This window comes from Mesocricetus auratus, unplaced genomic scaffold, assembly GCF_017639785.1.
Source record: "Mesocricetus auratus isolate SY011 unplaced genomic scaffold, BCM_Maur_2.0 Super-Scaffold_100006, whole genome shotgun sequence".
Taxonomy (NCBI): Eukaryota; Metazoa; Chordata; class Mammalia; order Rodentia; family Cricetidae; genus Mesocricetus; species Mesocricetus auratus.
Genome location: NW_024429190.1, coordinates 77,509,244 through 77,531,811, shown reverse-complemented (window position 1 = coordinate 77,531,811; position 22,568 = coordinate 77,509,244). Strand labels below are relative to the sequence as shown.

At 45.9% G+C, this 22,568-nt stretch overlaps 1 protein-coding gene across 1 annotated transcript; it reads left to right on the top strand.

The window, feature by feature from the left end:
* Nucleotides 1–2,903: 2,903 nt before the first annotated feature.
* Nucleotides 2,904–21,742, top strand: Slc10a6 (solute carrier family 10 member 6). The gene is made up of 6 exons (XM_005076424.4): nt 2,904–3,595; nt 12,244–12,362; nt 13,154–13,242; nt 14,535–14,707; nt 18,048–18,205; nt 19,689–21,742. Exons 1-6 carry the CDS (start codon nt 3,219–3,221, stop codon nt 19,865–19,867), a joined length of 1,095 nt encoding a protein of 364 aa, XP_005076481.2. The 5' UTR covers nt 2,904–3,218; the 3' UTR covers nt 19,868–21,742.
* The last annotated feature ends 826 nt before the right edge of the window (nt 21,743–22,568 follow it).

The following is a 22,568-nucleotide window of genomic DNA, read 5'->3' as shown; positions in this document are numbered from 1 at the left end:
TTGACTCATTCAGAAACTCAGCCAGCAGGCTGTTGAATCTCCTCGATGGCCATTTCCCTCATGCTTAGTGAGTCACGATGTGGTCTACTTGGCAGGCTGTTGGGAGGGCTGACAGAGAGGTGCTCAGGGTCCATCAGAGGGCCCGGGGCACAGGAACTCTAAGTAAATATGGCTGTTCTCACGGGGCATATGTATTAGCAGACAAACCTGATTAATTTCTTTTATTACAACTTGTGATGCATCTCCTTGCCATTATTCCAGCACTTAAACAACTGTTGAGCATGTAGAGTTACAATCTAAATAACATATAACCTGGTAAATGGAGGCCAGAAAAGACATCTAGGAAGAGGACTAGATGTTCTATTCTGTGCAGACAGCAGGTCAGGGTGGGCACCTAGCTTCATTAATCAGTGCTTTCTCTCTGCCCCTGGCTGTTTCCCCCTGAATGTGGGTCCTGTGCTGTTCAGGGGAAGCTCCTAGCAATTCCATTTTCCACGGTCTCTGACTGCGACCTGGCGGGTCAGCCTTCCTCCATTCCTGGCCGACCTTCCATTTCTGCAAATGTCCCTTACCTGGAAGCCTTTGTTATCTGTTCTTCCCCATGCGAAGCTAAGAACATGGATGGAAACTGCGACATTGTGACCATCTGTTTGCTCATGACAAGTCATCAGGTTGTTACCCTCTAGGGCGCTTTACGTCACAGCTTCTTCATTTTAGCTCCCTTTTCTCCACTCTCCCAATTTTCTTCTTATAAAAACATTGATTAACAGCCCTTTTAAAGATGACAAATGTGGTAAAAAAATACAGAGGAATAAAAGTCAATAATCCCTTAGCCAGAAGTAATCACCATGATCTTTCTTCCTGTTTGTTTAAAAACAATGATAATAATTGTAGTGTGTACGTGTGTATGTGTGTGTGTGTGTGTGTGTGTGTGTGTGTGTTGTGAACAACCTCTACCACTGAGCTATTCTGTTTATTATTTTAAAACAGCTGGGAGCATTCTATTCATACCATTTGATCTTGATTTTTTTCCTTGTTTAGCTATCATAACATTTTTTCTTGTGAAAATGTTTACCTCTCTTTTTTTTTTTATTTTCGAGGCAGGGTTTCTCCGAGGTTTTTGGAGGCTGTCCTGGAACTAGCTTAGCCTTGACCAGGCTGGCCTCGAACTCACAGAGATCCGCCTGCCTCTGCCTCCCGAGTGCTGGGATTAAAGGCGTGCACCACCAACGCCCGGCTCGAAAATGTTTACCTCTTAAGCAACCCATAATATCTCACTATTAGTTGTACCATAAAATCCTTAGTCTCTGTTTGGACATTTATTTCTAGGTTTCTGCTTTATAAACACAACGTCATTATAATTAAGAAGACATTCCTCAGTAACAGGACTGCTGTGGGTAAGAATGTCTTCCCCAAAGAAGAACAAGTTTGCCTTTGCCAATATTTAAACTTACTTACTAGGTTCATAGTAATTACAAGTCTATTGATACATGTTTCCATCCCAGAAATATTGTGATGTTTCAGCCTGATGTGTGAACTACAGGAGAACACCTTGTTTCCCTCAGCACTTACAAACAGGCGATATTCACCTCATTTTATTTTTCAGTGCTGGAAAAGGAACCTAGGGTGTGGCAGATTAAGGAAGCCCCGTGTCACTGAAGTAGACTTTCAGGCCTGGTAGGGAGGCCCATGTCTCTGAGCTAGACCCTTATGCCTGGCAGAATAGGGAGGTCTATGTCATTGAGCTAGACTCTCAGGCCTGGTGTTGGTGAGTTTTCTTTTCTAGGATTTTGTCTCTTTTCTGTGTGACATTAGTCTTTCTATTTCTGAAGTTTAGTTTTTGAAAAGATCCTGAATTTGTCCTTTCATCTTGGGCCATGTCTACACAGCCTGCCTTTTCTGTGATTGCTGATTTCGATTTGTGGGGAGGGTAGGGAGACAGGGTCTCTCTACATTCCCCTACTTGTCCTGGAACTTACTAATAGACCAGGCTGGCCTTGAACTCACAAAGATCTGCCTGCCTCTGTCTTCCAAGTGCTGAGAGTTCCAGAGCTGCTGTCAGGATATCTCCAGGGTTGCTTATCCTTTATTTTTCACCTGCAGCCAACCAGTGTACAAAATGCAGCCAGCATGCCTTGAGCGTTTTGTCATGGAACAGGTTTGCTACCCAAGAACAAGCAATACATAGTGGACATCTCTCTTAAGGCTGGGGACAGGTTGACAAAGCGTGCCTTGTTCCCACTCTGCACACTGAAAAAACAAACAAAAACAAACAAACAAAACCAGCCCTCTGCTGTCAGTGAGAAGAGGGTGGCAGCTGATGGTTTAGGAATTCTGTTTCCCCTCGGACCTGGTTAGATGGTACAGAGGGCCAGTGCACGGCATCAGGAGTGGTTCTCAGAGCAAGCGCTCCATGGCGTGCATTTGCAAGGCTGCCAGACTTGACTAGGTGGCCCAACAGTGTGTGTCACAAAGCGGACTTGAGTCTCCAGAAGAAAATTTAAATTATGTTGGGAGAGAAACCGAGTTTCCACATGCTTTATGAGACACAACCAGGTGCTTAATACCATTTTATTCTTGCAGGTGTTTAATTATTGGCTTTAGACACAAGTCCTCAGAGAAAGGAGAAGAAGAAAAAGAAAAGGCCAATTTAAAATCTCTTGAAATTATCCTCAGCCTCCTTGACATTTTCCAGACTGGCCTTGTTTCGCTTTTAATATCTGAAACGTCTTATGAATGCAGTGAGGCGTGGCTTTGGCACAGCTGTCTTTGTTTTTTCCTGACTTAGTCGGTCTGCCTACATAACATTGCATCCTGGCTGTTTGAAATCCCTACTGAATTTGGAGGAATTATGTCTTGGCATCTGGCCTACTTCCCTAGAACATGATGTGATATTGTCAGTGTGGTCCACTCATTCCACTCGACAATATGTTTGTCTGTCTCATTCCCAGCACTTGGACAGTCAGTAGTTAGTGAGAACAGAATGCAAAGCCGTGCTTGCCATAGTTTGCTGAGTTTCTTGCCTGACCACATTGCTCTCACAATGTCACTTGTGAATAACTTGATCAGATTAGGGTGAATCATGTGGTTGGCCAACAGCAACTGGAAGGATTCTCCAGCGTCACTTTGTTGCACTATTAGGAAATGCATCTGGATAGACCTGCCCAGTGCTGGTTGCTGATGCTCCTCTCTCTGTGTTCCTGCTGTCTAGAGAAGAGATGAGCTCAGACTGTTGGAGCAACTCCACCTGCTCTGCCAACAGCATGGAGAGAGAACTGTCGGGGGAGATGGAGGGCCAAGGAACCCTGAAGCTTGTTTTCACCGTGGTGTCAGCCGTGATGGTGGGTCTGGTCATGTTCTCTTTCGGATGTTCTGTGGAGATTCAGAAGCTGTGGTCGCACCTCAGAAGACCCTGGGGCATTGCGGTTGGACTGCTTTGCCAGTTTGGGCTCATGCCTGTGACAGCCTATCTGCTAGCCATTGGCTTCTCTCTGAAACCCTTCCAAGCTATTGCTGTCCTCATCATGGGGTGTTGCCCTGGGGGCACCATCTCTAATGTTCTCACCTTCTGGGTTGATGGAGATATGGATCTCAGGTAAGTCACAGTAGGGACCTCCCCCAGGTTTCCCTGTTTGCCTAGGAGTCAAGGACACTTTGGTGCAAAATCTTGTAATCTCTGGGGAGCTCTGAGTGGAAAGTACTACAAACATCGCTGAAACTTGGGCAGCCTTTCTCAGCTCCAAACTCTCTCTGCTGCGATCGGCTTCTGCTTTCTTGGCAGCTTTTCCTGTCCTGAGTCATGGATGGGATGCGGTTCATATGCAGAGATGGCATTTCCTGAGCATGCACTCATTCTCTGTCTGTTGGCATCTCTAACCATAATTTCCCAGGACAGCACCAGAATTCCGTATAGCCAATGATAGTGATGGTAATGGTAGCAAGATATATAATCAGAATGGAGCCCATGTGGCTCGTTCTTTTCTCATTGCTCTCAGGAGCATCTCCATGATGTCCTTCAGAAGCAATGCTTTAAGAGCCTGCATGAAGGACTCCAGGGCAGCAGATAGACTCGGTGATAAGCTGTCTCATTGCATTTGCCTCCTTTAGGTTTGCATCAGAGTTTAATCCTGCTGATGGGGTAGATAAATACTCCAGGAGAAATTAAACCCTATCACTTATTCCCCTTCTAACAACGGTGAGTGAATCCCACAATTTTGGAGTCAAGTGTTTTGAGGAGAAGTAAGAACAACATTTGAAAAAAGAATAGATGAGTCAGGATTGGGGGTGGGGAGTTAAAAAACAATGATCTCCCTAGATATTTTTTTTTTGCTTCTAAACACGTTTGCATTCTGTGCAGGAAAAATATTCCATATAAATTTAAATCTTTGCATGTGTATGCCATTTAATTGAGATTTACTATATAATGAATGAATGAATGAAACAATGAATCAGCGAATGAATCCATGAGTCAGAATTGGTGACTGAAGTGGGAGCTGACCTCAGTGAGTTAGCTTCAGGTCTCTTTCTAGTTCCCTTGCATGTACTGAGTATTTAGTATACTGAACAGATTTCGACTATACATTTTAATGGGAGCATACCGCATAGACAAGTAATTAACTTTTGTATGGCAATGCCTACTAGTTACCCACTTGAAAAAAATTCTTGATGGTTTTCTATCTCCACTCATAAGCCGCTACTTGAAGTTCAGTGAAGTTGTCCATTAATGCTCATGTGTCAGCGATGAAGCCTGGGTCCCAAGGGTCTCTGGAAAGAAAGGAATCTAATGTTCATAGGTACAGAGGAGGTCTGGGCTTCTTCTCTCCTGGGCTCTCATAATCACCTCGTAAGTGACCTTTTATTATTCTGAGAAGGCGATTCAAGTTGGTTAAATAACAAGAGCAACAAGAAGTAGAGCTGAGTTCACACTGGAATTCACATCTGGTTTATATCAGTTTGTAACTTAGGCAGTTTTTTTCCCATGACATTTGGCAACGAAACCGCATCATCTGTTTGGAGTATGAGCCCAAGTCTTTAACAGTGTTTTGAAACACTTTTGTTTGGGGAAACACACCCCTGGCTCATCAGAATTGCCATAGAAACACCAATGAATAGAATGTGTGTGGAAGATAAAGTTCGTCTTGTTTCTTATTACTGACTCTATCTCTTTTATTTATTTTGCTTTTGTTTTATTGTGACAAGGTCTAACCTAGCCCGTGTGACTTTGAGTTCCTGATTCTTTTGTCTTCAGTTCCCTAGTGCTGGGATTGTGGTTGTACACCACATGTCTGTCACCATCTGTGTTCTCAATCGACTTTGTTGTTGTTGATGATTTTGAGACAGGGATTCTCTGTGTAGTCCTGGCTGTCCAGGAACCTCCTTTGTAGACCAGACTGGCCTTGAACTCAGGGATGTGCCTGCCTCTGACGCCCGAGTGCTGGAATTAAAGGCACGTGCCATCACTCCCGGTTTCATCAGCATTTCAACTAAAAAAAGATTTATTTATTTATTCTTTAATGTGTGTCGGTGTTTTGCTTGCTTGTATGTCTGTATAGCACTTGCATGTCTGGTATCAGATGAGGCCAGAAGAGGGCATCAGATCCCCTGGGACTGGAGTTATAGATGGCTATGAGCCACCATGTGGGTGCTTGTGATGGAACCTGGGTCCTCTGGAAGAGCAGCCAGTGCTCTTAACCACTAGGCCATCTCTTAGCCCTAGTGTTTCATCAATTTGTCTGAAAATACGTACACATGTATACATGTGACACAGAGCCAGGCATACGCCAGATATGCAGTGAATGTTAGCTACTTTCCTCCTTTTCTTTCTTGACAAGCACTTCACCATGGAGTGCCCCTATCCTGTGTGCAAGCTGGCCTCAAATTCAGTGGGACCTCAAACGCAATATGTAGCCTAGGTTGGCCTTGAGCTGAAAGCAATCCTCTTAGAGGTGGAATTTTAAAATGGGATCTAAATGTTGGGTTTTAAAAGCCTATGGATATAGCACTAATAAATGTTTAAATCTCAGGGAAAGTTTCATTCAAACAGAATAGCCTGTTTTTTTTTATTTTTTATTTTTTATTTTTTGTTTTGCAAGACAGGATTTCTCTGTGTAACTGTCATGGCTGTCCTGGAACTCACTCTGCAGACCAGGCTGGTCTTGAACTCACAGAGACCCACCCGCCTCTACCTCCCAAGAGCTGGGATTAAAGGTGTGTCCCACCACCGCCCGGCTCAGAACATTCTATCTTGATGAGCAGAACCATGTCTGTATTCAGCACATTGCTTCACAGCTGATTACCAACAAAAATCACATTGGGTAAAACACAGTCATCAACAGTCATTCTGGCTGAAATGGAAGCATGCTTAATCCCACATCTTTATTTCACAAATGGGGAAACTGAGGCAAAGCTCTGGGGAGATGATCCCCGGTACAGCTCTGTTGCTTTCTCTCCACTTAACTCAGTCGGCACGTGGTTTTTCCTGCGTTCACCTAAAACAGGTGTTTCCAACTTGAGCAAGTGTCTACACACTGGGCGTGGCAACACAGGCACCTTGCAGGGCCCTGGGCTCCTCTCCTTAGTCTTTGGCTCCCTCAGCTCGCTGCTCTTGTTCCTCTCTCTGTTCCCTCAGTCCACTGCCAGGCCCACCCTCTTGCTGAGTGGTCCACAGCCCTGGCTTCCTGTCATCCTCCACTGTTGCTTCCTGGGGTCAGGCCCTAGGGTCTTCTTTCATGGCCAAGAGTTGCCTTTTCACGGGGTTCTCTCCACATTTTGTTACCATTTTGTTATGAATAGATAAAGCAGTCTCCAATTGAGGGCCTCTCTCTTCCCGTCTTTCATACAGGGTACTTGATTGATGGTATTCTGTGTTTGAGGAAGTAGGGCTCTCTAAGCCACTCCCCTTCTTCTGGGGCCTGAAGTGGAAACCAGGAGGGGAGATGCTCGGTGTAGTGGGGGCTGAATTGGGGTAGGGACTGAGGGCCCTTCTCTTCCTCTTGTGTTCTTGCTGGGGTTGGGTTGCCCAAGGGGCCGTGAGGACTATAAGGGCCACCACACAGTTGCTGTTGCCAAATTGGTTGTCATACCAGGAAATGAGTTTGACAAAAGTGGTTGATGAGGGCATTGCCAAAATCGTCAGGGATGACTTTGGCCAGGGTGGGTAGGCGGGGCACGGGGGGGGGGGCATTGCTGATACCCGTCGTGACCATGCAGGCACCAGCTGAAGAGACATGACTCTTCTGTAGCCACCCTTCAAGTGGGCTCCACCCTTCACTGTGGTGGTGAAGACACCAGTGGATGCCACAACATTCTTGGCACCAGCGTCACTCTGTTTGGTGTTGAAGGGGGCTCACTCCTGGAGGATGGAGATGGCTTTCCCATTGATGACAAGGTCCATTCTCATCCTTGACGGTGCTGTGGAACTTACTATGTGTAGAGTCATACTGAAACATGGAGACCCTGTAGTTGAGGTCAATGAAGGAGTCACTGAGGGCAACAATAGCCACTTTGCTAGGGATGAAGACGGCCCTGGAGACCAGAGCCCGATGAGGCCAAATCAGTTCCCTGTGACCTTTACCATGTGTCTTGGTTGAGACTGGCACTGCATGAGAAGATGTGGCTGTCCCTGGAAAGGGAAGGAGCACAGTGTCTGCCCTCGGTTCTTGTAATCGGAAATTATAACACTTCTGTCATGCATGCAGTATCCTAGCGCTTACTGAATCGACCAGTTTACCTCAGCTCTCCAGGTTACTTTCTCATAAGGCTTCCAGTCAAAACGAACGCCTCATTGTTCACTAAACACACTCTGGTTTTCCCATTTCCATTTGCCCGTGTTCTTCAAATACCTTTCAATGTCAGCTGATCTGATCTGTCTGCTGCAGTCATAGTATGATTTTCCCTAATTGGTCTAAAAGAAATTGGCTTATATGTACCAAAAAGCTTAGACACAGTGCACCAGGGCCTGGCTGAGTCAGCCAGGCATTCTTTGCTGGACCCTTTGGGGGTGGCTGGGGTTAGATGTGGACTGATGGCTTCAGCCAGGAGACAACGTGGTTAATGTTCACATGTGCTCTTGAGTTCTGTCTCTGTCTTTCTGTCTCTCTATGTGTGTCTGTCGGTCTGTGTGTGTGTGTGTGTGTGTGTGTGTGTGTGTGTGTGTGTGTGTGTGTGTATTTAGATCCACCAGGATTCTGAGAAAGGGGAAGCATGCAAAGCTATGTGAGGCCTGAGTTTGAACCTCGATCACCATCTGTCCCACCACATTCCAGCACCAATGCAAACAGCAAGGTCAGCCTGGGTGCAAGATGATTTTGCCCCTCCATGGGCTGGACTCAAAGTACATTGCAGACGACATGGGTAAGGAATTGGTAACATTTTTTGCAGTATGCTCTGTTTGAGACATGCAGATTCCTGCTTTTGAGGGAAGAGCTCAAGAATCAGGAACTGGCCGTGCCATGCAGCAGTTAAGTGCATCAAGACATAGCAATGGGATGCATCAAGACACAGTAACGGGGTGCAAAGTTGACTGGCAGAGACATCTGGGCACGTTATGGAATTTATCTGTGCTGCAATGTGCTCGCTTTTGTTTTATATTTGTTTGGCGTGTGTGTGTGTGTGTGTGTGTGTGTGTGTGTGTGTGTGTGTGTGAAGGTCAGAGGACAATTTGCAAGAGTTGGTTCTCTCCTTCCACCATGTGGTTTCTGTGGATCAGATTGCAAGGCTTGGCTGTCAGTGCCCTTATACCATGAGTCCTCTCACCTGCCTTCTCCATTTCTAAAATGACAAGAAACACAATCATTTTATGAGCTGTGAGGATTAAATGTAGTGTGTGTGTAGATGTCTATGTGTGCATGTGAGTGTGTGTGTGTGGTATGTGTGTGTGTGTATGTGAGTGTGTGTGTGTGGTATGTGTGTGTGTATGTGTGTGTGTGTGTGTGGTATGTGTGTGTGTGTGTGTGTGTGTGTGTGTGTACTTTAGACTGCTTGCTTAGCACAATCTGCCTACTGACCTGTCGTCCATGAGGCAGGCAATAGAGCGTTGTGCCTCTCAAGGTGCTGAGCCCCATGGAGCCATTGATCTCATTGTATCTCAGTTTCCACAATTGTTTTGATTTGTTGTGATGCAGGATCTCATGTAGCCCAGGCTGACCTCAAACTCCATCCATAGCTAACGATGTCTTTAAATTCCTACTCCTCCTTCTTCTGCTCCTCCAAGGGCTGGAATGGCAGCCATGGGCCACCATGCCTGGCTCTCAGGTCCCACATTGGTAAAGGATGGAATGACAGGCATGGGCCACCATGCACTGAGTTCTCAATTTTTTGGGTTTAGAATCAAAACATTTGAATAACTTTTTTAGAATTTTATTTTCCAGTTTAAATTTAGATAAGAAACAAGGTTGCTTCACAAGTCAGTTCCAGGTCCCTCTCCCTTTCCCTCCCCTCCTCCCGTGCCCTTCCCCCAACCCCCCCCAGTTATCCCCTCATTCCCCCAGGGAGGGTGAGGCCCTCCATGGGGGTGTCCATAGTCTGTCATTTCATATAGGGCAGGGCCTAGATCCTTCCCCAAGAGTTCAGGGTGAGAGTGCACCTCACATTGTTCTATGGGAGTCCAAAGTCCGTGTGTATACTTGGGATGGGTACTGATCTGCTGCCCAAGGCTCACATTTGAATAACTTAATCCCCAATTGCAGAATGATATTGACTACTGCCTTCTAGTGGAATGCGTGGCTTTACTATTCCCTTGCTGTAAGGGAGGTTCAGGATTTACCTGTTTGTCCAGTCTTGCTGAATCTGTCTCATTATTCTCTGCAATAGTTTTTGGTGGTGCCAACCTTCCCTGTGCGAGTGGAATCTTGTTATGTGGAAGTCAGATAATGCCTGTGGATTTTCCACCCTGTGAACAGTGGAGGGATCCAGTTAGCCACATCCCCTGTTGATGTTGCATTGGAATTTCTTGGCAGGCACTGGAAGGCGTGGCTTCCCATTAAACATCACGCAGTTCAGTTTCTGTGCTTTTCCACCTTGGTTGCTGTTTGCAGTAGATGGCAGACCACCAGAGCTTCTCTTGCCCCTCTACAGCCACCATTAAATGCAGCACAGGATCAAATGATTCTACAGAGGTTGGGGGCAAGATTTCACAGTCTTGCTGATGTTTAGCTTTTTACAGTGAGGAATCTCACCCTTTTGCTGCTGGAGCCAAAACCATATGGGGGTGGCATAGAGCATTCCAGACTCCATAGTTCAAGATTAAAGTGATGCAACGTAGAATTCCTTCCAGGACTTGGTAAGCAGAGAGCCAAGGCATACAACATAGGTCAAGCATTTGGAAAACTTCCCAGGGTGCTATCTCCATGGAAATAGGGTGCCATCCCCATGGAAACAGGTTAAAGAGCTGTGGTAAAATACTGGCCTTTCTTTAGCTTAGCTGAAGACATCTTTGTTTTGTTTTGGGTGTTGGAGATTGACTCCAGAGGCTACTCTGGACAGAATAAAATAATTTTAGGTTTATATGGGCTGAAAGATATGCAAAAAGTTTTTTAGGAGACAAAGTTTAAAAAGGAAAAATTTTGTGGAAATATTGACCATATATATATTGAGACAGGGCCTATCTGTGTATCCCTGGCTATCCTGGAACTCACTTTATAGACCAGGTTGGCTTTGAACTCACAGAGATCCACCTGCCTCTCCTTCCCAAGTGCTGGGATTAAAGTCATGTGCTACAACCGCCAGGCAACCCTGTATTTTATGGAGACAATTTAGTTAAGAAAGTCTGGTATTTGTTTAGGAAAAAAATTACTTACCAGTGAGCTAGATTAGAGTTTTCCAAAATATTTGAAAAACTTGGGCATTTAATTAGTACATGATAAAGGCAGTACTTCAGTTTAGTGAGCAAAGTGTATCCACACACTTGCCTCTCAAGACAAAATAGCTTCATATCCTATACCATATAAAAGACAAACTTCAAATGAGCTACAAATCAAAACATAGACTATCAAGCCATAAATCAAGTAAAATGTAGGAGTGATGTCAGAATGCCCCCCAGGAATGGAAGACATCTTTACAAGGATGGGAAACTTAGAGGCCATCAGAAAACAACAACTTACTGGTCTGGAACTCAGTATGTAGGCCAGGCTGTCCTGGAACTCACAGAGATCCACCTGCCTCTGCCTCTTGAGGGCTGGGATTAAAGGGGTGCATTGTCACACCTGGAAAAAATACCCAACAGCTTTAACTACATAAATTTTAATTATGACAAATATCACGAGCAAAGTCAATGATAAACGGTAAATTTATCAAAAAAAGGCTTGAGTCATGCAAAATGCTATGTACCCCGATTTTCAAAGAGCCCCCTAGGCAAGAAGAGAAGGTCCAATAAGGCAGATTGTTCAGGGAGGAGGGCAAGAAGAGGCTGGGAGCATTAAAGAGAGTGAGTCTCGGAGAAGTAAGTGTGTAGTAAGGTTACAATGAGATCTGTCTTCAATACTTTCAGGAGACGTCAAAGATAGTCTACACTGCATGTCTAGAGTAGTCTACACTGCAAACTCAAGCTTTGGGCAAATGTCTAACAGATAGAAAATTCCAGACTTTTAGTGCTGGGATTTCACTTTGGAGGAGTGCTGCTACAGAAGTGAGAGTCGTTTGAAATCAATGCCTGTTCCTAGCCGGAAGGTTACACACTGTTCGGAGGAGCATTTTTGGTTCAGCCCACCACCTGTCATGGAGTTCCTCTCTCAGATCCCATTCCCTGGTTCAGCTTTCCAATGCTCCCAGTCAGGAGTCAGTGACTACAGGCTCCTCCATATCCAGTGGGAATCTCACACAAGTGTTCCGATGGCTTCCTAATATTTAACACTTTGTACCAGACAGGTGTTTAGTCAGAGTTTTGGTGTTTTAACTTGTTTTATTCAAGCCCCAAAGGGTTTAAGAAATTCTTGCATGCTTTCTTTAGAGTTGAGAGCAGTGAGCTCTGTAGTAGTGTATCCCCAGTAACCTCTGAGAAAGTGGGTCCCAGAGTTGCTTTGAAAAAGTGGGTTCTAGGAGTTGCTTTTGGCAAAGACTACATTCTTAATTCTTTTGAGACAGGGGTCTCACTATGTAGACCTGGCTGGCCTTGAACTCACAGAGACCCACCCGCCTCTTTCTATCCAGTGAGCCACCACGTCTAGCCCAAGACTATGTACTAAAGTGGGTAAGGGCCAGGTCCATGGTTTCTGACTTTCCCTCCTAAGATTTTCATTTTCCTTTCAGCGTCAGTATGACCACCTGTTCCACAGTGGCTGCCCTGGGGATGATGCCTCTCTGTCTCTACGTCTACACCCGGTCCTGGAACCTTACACAGAGTCTCACCGTTCCGTATCAGAGCATAGGTCTGTGTGGGGCTTGTATAATGAGTAGAAAGAGCAGTGACAATGGTCCAGATGACAGATAACTACAAATCTCTTTATGTGGTGTTTAGCACCATCTAAATCGATCCTCCTTGCTTCTAGTTCTATTTCTTATTCTTTCAGGGTTAGCAAGGTTAGGTAACTGGATGAAATGTGGAACTGAAATCCTAACTCAGGACTCCGACCCTAACACCAAGACACCTAGCCATTATGCGCTAGTTTTTGTTGGTGTAGGGAATATCTGAGGCAGCATATTTATGAAGAAGACAGGTTTACTGAGCTCACAGTGTGTCTCACACTGGCTAGGTGTCCACAAACCATGGTGCATGTTTTTATGAGCCCCGTCCTCTAGCTGGGAATGTCATAGAAGGACCATTCTCATTTCTCACCAGGGTATTTCCATTGTCTTGAAAATCCCTGTGGTTGATTGTTGGGGGATTCTGAGCGAAACCGTGGCCCAGATGTGATAGAATTTACTAGCAGAACATACTCTTCAAAAATTGTCTTGTCAGGTGATGGTAGCACACGCCTTTAATCCCAGTACTCGGGAGGCAGGGGCAGGTGAGTCTCTGACTTCAAGACCAGCCTGGTCTACAAAGTTGAGTTCCAGGACAGCCAGGACTATTGCACAGAGAAACCATGTCTCGGCCTCTACCCCCTAAAAAACCAAAAAGTTATTTCAAAGCTGTTAACTAATTGAATCAGAAGTTACTGGGAAGGTATGGGGCACTAGGGGAGAGGGGCACTGTCTGATGGTTTTTCTTTCTTTTTAGGAATTACCCTTGTGTCCCTGGTTGTTCCTGTGGCCTTCGGTGTCTACGTGAATTATAGGTGGCCAAAGCAAGCGAAAGTCATTCTTAAGGTCAGCACCCCCTCCTACACATAGCAGACACAGAGACTAAGAGGTGGAACCCAAGAGCTGTCCCAGTACAGCCCGTTTCCTGCCCTTTGTCTGGGAGCCTTGCTCTGTCAGTCCCATTGGCCCACACATGTTTGTGACAGCTTGGAAAACATGATGCTCTTAGCGGACAGAAACACTTAGGCCTGACACGGCCTGTGATGGCCAGGACCTGTCCCTCCCCTGGGCTTCCTACGAGCACCAGCAAGGTGAAGCTCCTCCCTGCAGTGTGCACAATGGAACCTCAGTGTGTGGGGACATTGGTGACTTCTCCTCAGCAGAACAGGATGAAGGGCTGCCTTGCTGATGCATTCCCAGGCACACGCCGCTGGAGTTGTGATTGGTATACACAAGCCAGGGCTGCTGAGCTCATCATGGCAAGGTGTGGGTGAGATCACCCCGAAAGCGCTGAGGGCTGGAATGGTGGGAACCCAAGCATCCTTTCTTCCCTTGTTTGGCAGGGCTGTCTTTTATCTATTTGAGGAATAAGTGTTCTTGCTAAAATGACTTTAAAAATCACGTCAGAAGATAGAGGCTTGTGTTTCTTCAAAGCTGAGAAGGAATCTCAGCTGTGTTTTACATTTAGGAAGAAATGAGCGTTTGGGGGTTAATTGGAGGTTCAGCAGAAATGTCCGTTTATCTCAGCTTGGAGTTTATGGTTTGGCCCTATCTGAGCTCACTCTGCCTCTGTGGGCTGCTATTCCAGTTGAACAATGCCCATTGTTGCTCCAAAGAGAGCGAGAGGACAGGTGAAGGAGGACCTGAGTGAGTGCATGGAGCACTGGGCTGCACTCATGGGATAGGCCTCTTCGTTCCCACACTCATCACTGTCACTTTAAGAGGAGAACATTCCCAGGGGGAAATGTTTACAGAACAAGAGGGCAGTGTGACTATGGGAACTTTCTTTTCAAGTACTCAGTCATTAATTATTTTTCTTAAAGGGGCATTAATTGACAACAATTTAAAAATCCCATTTCAGCCTTTCTGTGTAGTTGTGGTTGTTTTTGTACCATTATCCACTGCTCCTGATCAGGGACAACCCTTCTGCTATTTAGTTGTTAATCTACTTCATCATAGTTATGCCTATGAAGAAAGTGCATATATGTGTGTTATACAGGATCCAGCCTTCACTTTATCTGATTTAATGCTCCGGCTAAACGTCTAAAGTTTAACCTTTTACACCTGTGCCGAGCTCAGCTTCACAGGAAGAACCTCAGCTGTGTCTCCCAATCACTGACGTTTTTGCTTTGCTGTAGGTTGGGGCCATCGTTGGTGGAATCCTCCTTCTGGTGGTGGCGGTCACTGGTGTGGTTCTGGCAAAAGGATGGAACACAGATGTCACCCTTCTGATCATCAGTTTCATTTTTCCTTTGGTTGGCCATGTCACTGGCTTCCTGCTGGCATTCCTCACTCACCAATCTTGGCAAAGGTATAGTTACATAACCTGTAAGGTGTGCATGCATGTGTGTGTCTGAGACTCAGGGTTCAGACCTGTGTTTGCTAGACACAAGCTCTTCCTCTGATTCTTGCTGGGCTCTGTAAGCTTTCTGAGGCAGGTGTGTTGAGCTCTGCCAGGAAACAGGAAGGGTTTTACTTCGCTTGTGATCAGGAAGCTTATGGTGATTCTTTACATAGACGAAAGTCACATGGATGGGGTTTATTTTATTTTATTTTGGTTTTACGAGACAGGGTCTCTCTGTATTATTTTGGAGGCTGTCCGTCCAGCCTGGCCTCGAACTCACAGAGATCTGCCTGCCTCTGCCTCCTAAGTGCTGGGATTAAAGGCATGCGCCACCACCGCCCGGCTGGATGGGGTTTATATAGTCAGGGTTACTATTGCAGCAATGAAACAGCTTGACCAAAAACGACCTGGGGAGGAAAGGGTTTATTTCCACATTGTAGTCAGTCATTGAAGGAAGTCAGGGCAGCAACTCAAGCAAGAAGGACAGGAACCTGGAGGCAGGAGCTGATGCACAGGCCATGGAGGACTCTGCTTACTGGCTTGCTCCCCATGGCTTGTTCAGCCTGCTTTCTTATAGCACCCAGGACCACCTGCCCAGATGGTCCCTCCCACAGTAGGCTGGGTCCTCCCCCATCAATCACTAATTAAGAAAGTGCCCCACAGCTGGATCTTATGGATGCATTTTCTTGATTAAGGTGCCTTTCCTTCAGATAACTCCAGCTCATGCCAAGGTGACAAAGCATCAGCACTGGTTGTAGTTTATGAATTTAGGGTTAGGGTTTTAGTATGGCTTGTTGGTCTCTGAACTGTTCAAGTCCAGCCAGGACTACATCAGAAGACCCTGTCTCAATTATAAACCCGAGAAGGGTGATGTGTGAACCCATGGATCAATAGCAGGGGTGAAATTTTTTTTTTGCTCAATATAGAGATTATAGTAGGGCATGAGTACATTTTAATAGACCAAATCCTCGTTCATTGTGCCAGATTTTTAAAGAATTACTAGTTTAGAATAATACAGGAATTTGTCTTAAATATTATCATTTGGACTTGGGTATACATTTATAAATACTGTAAAATCTAAATGTCGGCGTGCATGTCATGATATGAATGCAATGATATAATAATGAGGGGGATGGTGACAGAGACCAGCATTAACTTTCTGGAAGGCAATTTAGTGTTGTACTAGCAGCCTCGTGTGTGTTTCTGACTATTAACTCAGTGCTTTTGACTGTGGTTGAGAGCAGGGTGTTGCTATGGAGACCTGGCTGACCTTAACTCTATATTCTCATGTCTCAGCCTCTTGAGTGACAGAATTAAAGAGGTGTGTGTCCCCACACTCATTGGTAATCTATTCTAGTGCTATGTCTATCAGATATACACATGAATACTGATACAATAAGATGCCAATTACAGTGCTCTCTAGAAAGGTAAAAATGGAAACAATTTAAATATCTAACAATAGGGTCATGTTTATTTATGCAGCATGTGTGTGACAGGAACACTGCATTAATCCTGATGATATTGGGCAATGATCCAGAGCTAAACTAGTTTAAAATTGCTGATTTCTACTTTGTGGGAAAAAGGCAAAAAGAATATGGAAAAATACTGGAAGAAATGGTATTTAGAGCAGGGAAGTCAAGGGTAATTTCAGTTCTTTCGTAACTCCTGGGAGTATTTTCTGTTTCTCAGCAAGTGGGTTTATTTTTAAATTGGGAATGATTACAGGAAAGTGTCTGGACTGGAAAGGCTGGGTGGGGAAGGCTTGGGTTGCTCTTACACTGCTTCCATTCCACCCAGGAACACCACTGAGCATTGCACAAGCACTGGGTGAGGCCCCGCCTCGTCTAGCCCTGCTTTCTTCTTGTTGCAACCTGACAGCAGGGAGCTGTGGTTATCCCGCCCACTGATGAGCAAGCCCTCTGGAGAAGATTAGGAATGTAACCAAGTTCCTATAGCTAGAAAGGGGAATTTGGGTTTGAACCTGGGTTTGCTTCCAAGTTCAATAGTTAGGAGCATAGACTAGTGAGTGATGGAGATTGACGGCTGGATCTGGAGAAAAGTTAAGCGTTGTCAGCTGTCTAGTCCTTCTCTCATCCCCTAGCCTGACAGAGATGAGGCCGGAGATAGCCGCATTTGCTTTGTGAATGGTCCCGGTGAGCTGCAACTCTGTGTTGGCACATCAAGCTAGGAAGTTTGAGGGAAGTGCACTCTGCATGAAGGAAGGAGGAATACAGTGTGTCACAGAACTTGCCTGTTTCACACCCCGTGTCTATGTGGAATCCCGGCTCCACCAAAGCACCTTTAACCATCCTTTTCACATATGAAGGCTGCAAGCGCCTTATATTCTGGTCTCCTCCATTCCTCCTCTGCATGCAGACTGGCTTTTAGTACAAGAAGCCCCTCCTGAAGAACCACGCTCATGCTTGTGCCTGCTCACATTTGTGCCTGCTCACACTTGTTCCATGCTCACACTCGGGTCTGCTCACACTTGTTCCATGCTCACACTCGGGTCTGCTCACACTTGTGCCATGCTCACACTCGGGTCTGCTCACAGTTGTTCCATGCTCACACTCGGGTCTGCTCACAGTTGTGCCATGCTCACACTCGGGTCTGCTCACAGTTGTTCCATGCTCACACTCGGGTCTGCTCACACTTGTGCCATGCTCACACTTGGGTCTGCTCACAGTTGTTCCATGCTCACACTTGGGTCTGCTCACACTTGTGCCATGCTCACACTTGGGTCTGCTCACACTTGTTCCATGCTCACACTTGTTCCATGCTCACACTCGGGTCTGCTCACACTCGGGTCTGCTTACACTTGTTCCATGCTCACACTTGTTCCATGTTCACACTTGGGCCTGCTCACACTTGTTCCATGCTCACACTTGTTCCATGCTCACACTTGGGTCTGCTCACTCACGTGCCATGCTCACACGCTCCTTGCTGCCACTCCCCTGATACTGATCACCTCTTCAAGTTCTGTAGCTTCACTACTCTGCAAAGCTTCCTGGAACTGCCGCTGCTGAGTTTCTACAGCATCTCCTGGCCCTGATCATTGTTCAAATTGTTGGTGAACCTTTTCTGGTGTGCGTCTTGTCCTTTTACTCCAATTCTTGGGCCAGGGTTCTCCAGGCCCTATTCCATGGGGCATCCTTGCCGTATACAGAAGATGATCCCAGTAGTAGCTGTCAGTGAACACATTCTTTTAGTTGCCTGGGTTTGTAGCTTAGCCCTGTCATTATTCGAAGGGAACTCTCGAGGGTGGTCCTTTTTGCTAGTTCACATCTCTCCAATCTGCTCACGACAGGTGCAGGACGATTTCCATAGAGACCGGAGCTCAGAACATCCAGCTGTGCGTCGCCATGCTGCAGCTGTCCTTCCCTGCCGAGTACCTGGTCCAGCTGTTTAACTTTGCGTTGGCCTACGGGCTCTTCCAAGTGCTGCATGGACTCCTCATTGTCGCAGGTGGATGAATTCTCTCTGTATGTCCTGCCCTGGTGTTGTAACTTTAGCCTCACACTGTTGGGGACCACGGAGTCCGGATACTCCGTCAGGATACTCCGATGCAGTGGGCATTTCCCAGAAAATATTTAAAAAGCCATTTGAGTGAGATCTTGAAACCACGGAGAGCTGAACTATACAAAACCATCCCCGTAGCTTTTATGTCGTGTCTCACTCAGAGGCTCGAGCTTCTCCAAATGATGGGCCCCAGAGAAGGAAAACCTAGGCTCAGCTGGTGCAGAGGATTTTTCAAATACAAACCTAACACATAAACAAATGCAGACACAGTGCAATATTACGCATACATGGACCCACATGTGCTAGTCTCCTGCCTACTCAGCCGAATACATGTTACTTTGGGGGTAAATGCTTATGTGCGGGAGACAAATTGCAAGAAGGTGTGAATGCACATATGTACATGTACATCCGTTTATCTCGGTCTTGGACTCTGGGATAGGCTCTAGGAAGGTTAGTGGGTACTGATGGAGTTGATTGTACACGTTACACCTTTCTGCTGCTGTGGTGAAATGCAGCGCCCAAAGATAACCTATAGAAGAGAGATCTCATGTTCACTTACAGCTAGAGAGAGGGTGGGGGCGTGTGCACATAGTGGCAGGAGGCAGGGCAGCCGGAGACTAGCTGGTCATGTTTCAGCTACACACAGGAAGCAGAGCCAGGCTCCAAAGAAGCTCAAACTGTGTCCCTAGTGAAGCACTTCCTCCAGCAAGGCTCCGTCTCCTAAGGCTTTGCAGTGCCCAGCACTGGGGTCCAAGTGTTGAAATGCATGGGCTCGTGGGGGCGTGCTCTCATACTAACCACCACACATACTGATTATCATGTGCTATTGGTATGATAACAGTGGTGTAAGGACACTTGGGCTTGGGGGTTTCCTATGGGATACAGACGTACTATTAGGACAAACTCCCAGTTCTGAGACCCAAAGTTTCCAAGAAACATTATATTGAGCCTCTTTGCAGCTATGTCCTAGCACTCAGGCGAGAGCCCGATGCACAGTAAGCACCCGCAAGGGTTTGTTGGCTGACTGAGTGAATAAGCTCAGAGATCTGATGAATAAACCGCAATTCTACATAGAGAGAGCCATTCTGATACCCAACACCTTTCATTCCATAGCTTTCTCTTCTCACTTCTTTCCCTCAGGTTCCCACTCACGTACCATGCAAACCGATCAACTCTCCCAAAGTAGAGATGCGTATGCCCTGTCCCCCACTTGTACTCTTTGCTAAAGTGATTTTTTTGAGGGGGGTTTTGAGACAGGGTTTCTCTGTGGCTTTGGAGGCTGTCCTGGAACTCGCTCTTGTAGACCAGGCTGGTCTCAAATGCACAGAGATCCACCTGCCTGTCTCCTGAGTGCTGGGATTAAAGGCGTGCGCTGCCACCACTCAGTCTAAAGTGATTTTCAATGCTATTTGTTTTTTTTTCCACCTAGCATATCAGGCATACAAGAGGAGGCAGAAGAACAAACACAGGAGGCAGCACCCAGATTGCCCCGAGGTCAACTACGAGAAGAATCCCAGGGAGACCAGTGCTTTCCTGGAGGAAGGCGATGGAGCTGCCGTAACTCTGAGGCTGCCAGGACCAGAGCAGCAGCACAGAGTTGCAGAGTAACCAGACACATTCCTTCGTGTGAACAGTGGGAGACATGGGCCAGCTTGGCTCGCCATCTTCCTTCGTGGCCAGTAAAGACCATGCGCTGATGTGCCAACATCTCTGGCAGGTCTGTGCGAATATGCAGCGTTTGTTACGTACCGTGGGACAGCGAATGGAGGCTGCCAGTGAGCAGTAGACATCTCCCTGTGAAGCTGGTCTCCTGATGCATATTTTAACCTGAGAGAGAGAGAGAGAGAGAGAGAGAGAGAGAGAGAGAGAGACAGAGACAGAGACAGAGAGACAGAGAGAGAGACAGAGAGAGAGATAGAGAGAGACAGAGACAGAGAGAGAACACACGGTGTAGTGGTGATGTCACTAACACTACAGGTTGAAGTGGGTCTAGATCCATGGGCTCCTTGGCTTCCAGCAGGTGCTCTGGAGCTCTTAGGGAAGATATGCTAAGAGAAAATGAGTTTCAACGATGTGATTTGTTTTAACTAAAAAGTTTTTATTTATTTTACACACCAACCACAATTTCCCTTCCCCCCTCTTCTCCTGCTCCCTTCCCCCACCTACCTTCTACCCCTACCCCTCATCCACTCCTCCTCTGTCCCCATTCAGAAGGGGTAAGGCCTCCACAGGAGTCAACACAGCATGGTATATAAAGTTGGGGCAGGACCAAGCCCCTCCCCCTTGCATCAGGGCTGGGCAAGGCATCCCACCACAGGGAATAGGTTCCAAAGGGCCAGCTCATGCACCAGGGACAGGTCCTGGTCCCATGCAGGCTCCCCAGCTGCAATTGCATCTTGTAATTTTGGGTTTGAGTGAAAAATCTAAAGAAAACATGAGAAGAATCTAAAAAGTGAGTATCGGGGATAGTTCTTTCTCCAGAGAGGAACAGATATGTGCCCAGAATCTCCAAAACAGACAGCACTTGCAGCGAACCACCAAAACAGCAGAGAACACATGTGCATCCCCTGAGTCTCCTTGTGTACCAAGTCATCTAAACAGCCTGGAGCTTGTTTCCTGTGTGTCCTGACAGTGGACTGATGATCTCAGAGCATCTTCATACATCTGTCTGTGTTACCTACCTCATTCTTCAGAACTGTCTACGTCTGAGTGTTGTGTTATATAGGACTGTAATTTATTTAACTCCTCTTTATTAGTGGGTTTTTAGATACCTCACAATGTAGCATTGCTATGAACCCCTGGCCCTCATGCCCAAGTCCTTGTAGGCTTCTTCTTCCAGCTCTAGTGGGCAGGCCCACTGCCCCTCAAAATCTTGGGCAGATTGCTCTGTCTCCGAAGGGCTTTGTTTAATAAACGATCTTTCATCACTTTGATTTGTGAAAACATCTCATTAGAATTATGACACCAAAACTACAAACTAGAACTTTTTTTATGTTCATGTCCTCCCTCATGTGTTTGACCTGCCTTTTTTTCACATATTTTTATTTTGCCTGTTTTTGAAGACAGGATTTCTCATGGTAGCCCAAGGTAGTTTAAGTTGTCAAAAATCCCCCTGCTTCAGCCTCTCCAGTGTTCAAAACTGCAGTGCTGGGCTACCTTATTTGTACTTTGTTATAGGCGGTTGCGCCTTAGTCCTGTGTGCTGCCAGGGCTCGCCTAGCTTGTTTCCTGATTGCGTCTGTAGAGACTTACATATACATTTCCCACACATTTTAGCTTTATCGGTCTTTTAGAAAAGTTGTAAAGACCAGGAGTTGGAATGTTATTTTTATGTGGGTTATGAGTTGTCATATGCTCCCTGTGGAGAATGCGTGCCCTTTTCAGTTGTTTGCTTTCTGCGGTGGGTATTTGCCCACGTACCTGGCAATGAGTAAAATCTATACCTCCTTTAATAATCCATACATTATTAAAATAATTTCCCATATGCTTTTCTGTTACCTCATGAGTGTAATACTTGCCTATTCCTCATTCTTGGTGCAGTATGTTACAATCCTATTTTATAAATCTGCCCTTTTTTAAAATTTTTTTCCAAGTCTATGTATATTTTAAAACACTGTAAGTAAACCCTTTAGAGCTTTTTCCCCCATCTGAATCAGTCTTTACTATGTATCTTTATTTTTTTATGATCATGAATCTTTAATCTGTTAATTGCATGGATAAGATTAAAGCGGCAGTGGCCACCACTGAAAGTTCACTGCAAAGCAAGATGCCACTACAAAAAGGATCATCACCAAAAGGTTTAGAAGACCCACGATGTTCTGGATGTTTGTCTACAAGAGCACCTATGGAAAATGTAGGATTCAACAATCCCATATGTGAAAGCCCGTTTTGTTAAAGAAACACCAGTCACCACAAATGGCACATCTGAAGACTGCTTCTGATTCTGTCTAACACCAGGTTGCTTGCAGGGACATCCAGGGTTCCTAGAACAGAGAGTAAAACCTGGTGGGCTGCTTAGTTTTGTTTTGTTTTTTGACTTGAAACAAGTTGGAGTCATCTGGAAAGAGGAAGATCAAATGAAGAATCCTAGCTTGGTGTTGGGATTATGTGAGCCACCATGCCTGGTTCTAAATTGATGTTTCTCATTCTGCAGTGCTCATGACAGTATACTGTGCCATTCTGTTAAATGAGCACATGAACTGTACATATCAGTGGAATCCACAATGGTGTTTCCATACATGTGTGTGGCAAGCGTTGGTCATATTCAGGCATTCCTCCTCCACCTTTACCTGGCTCCCCAAACTCCTATT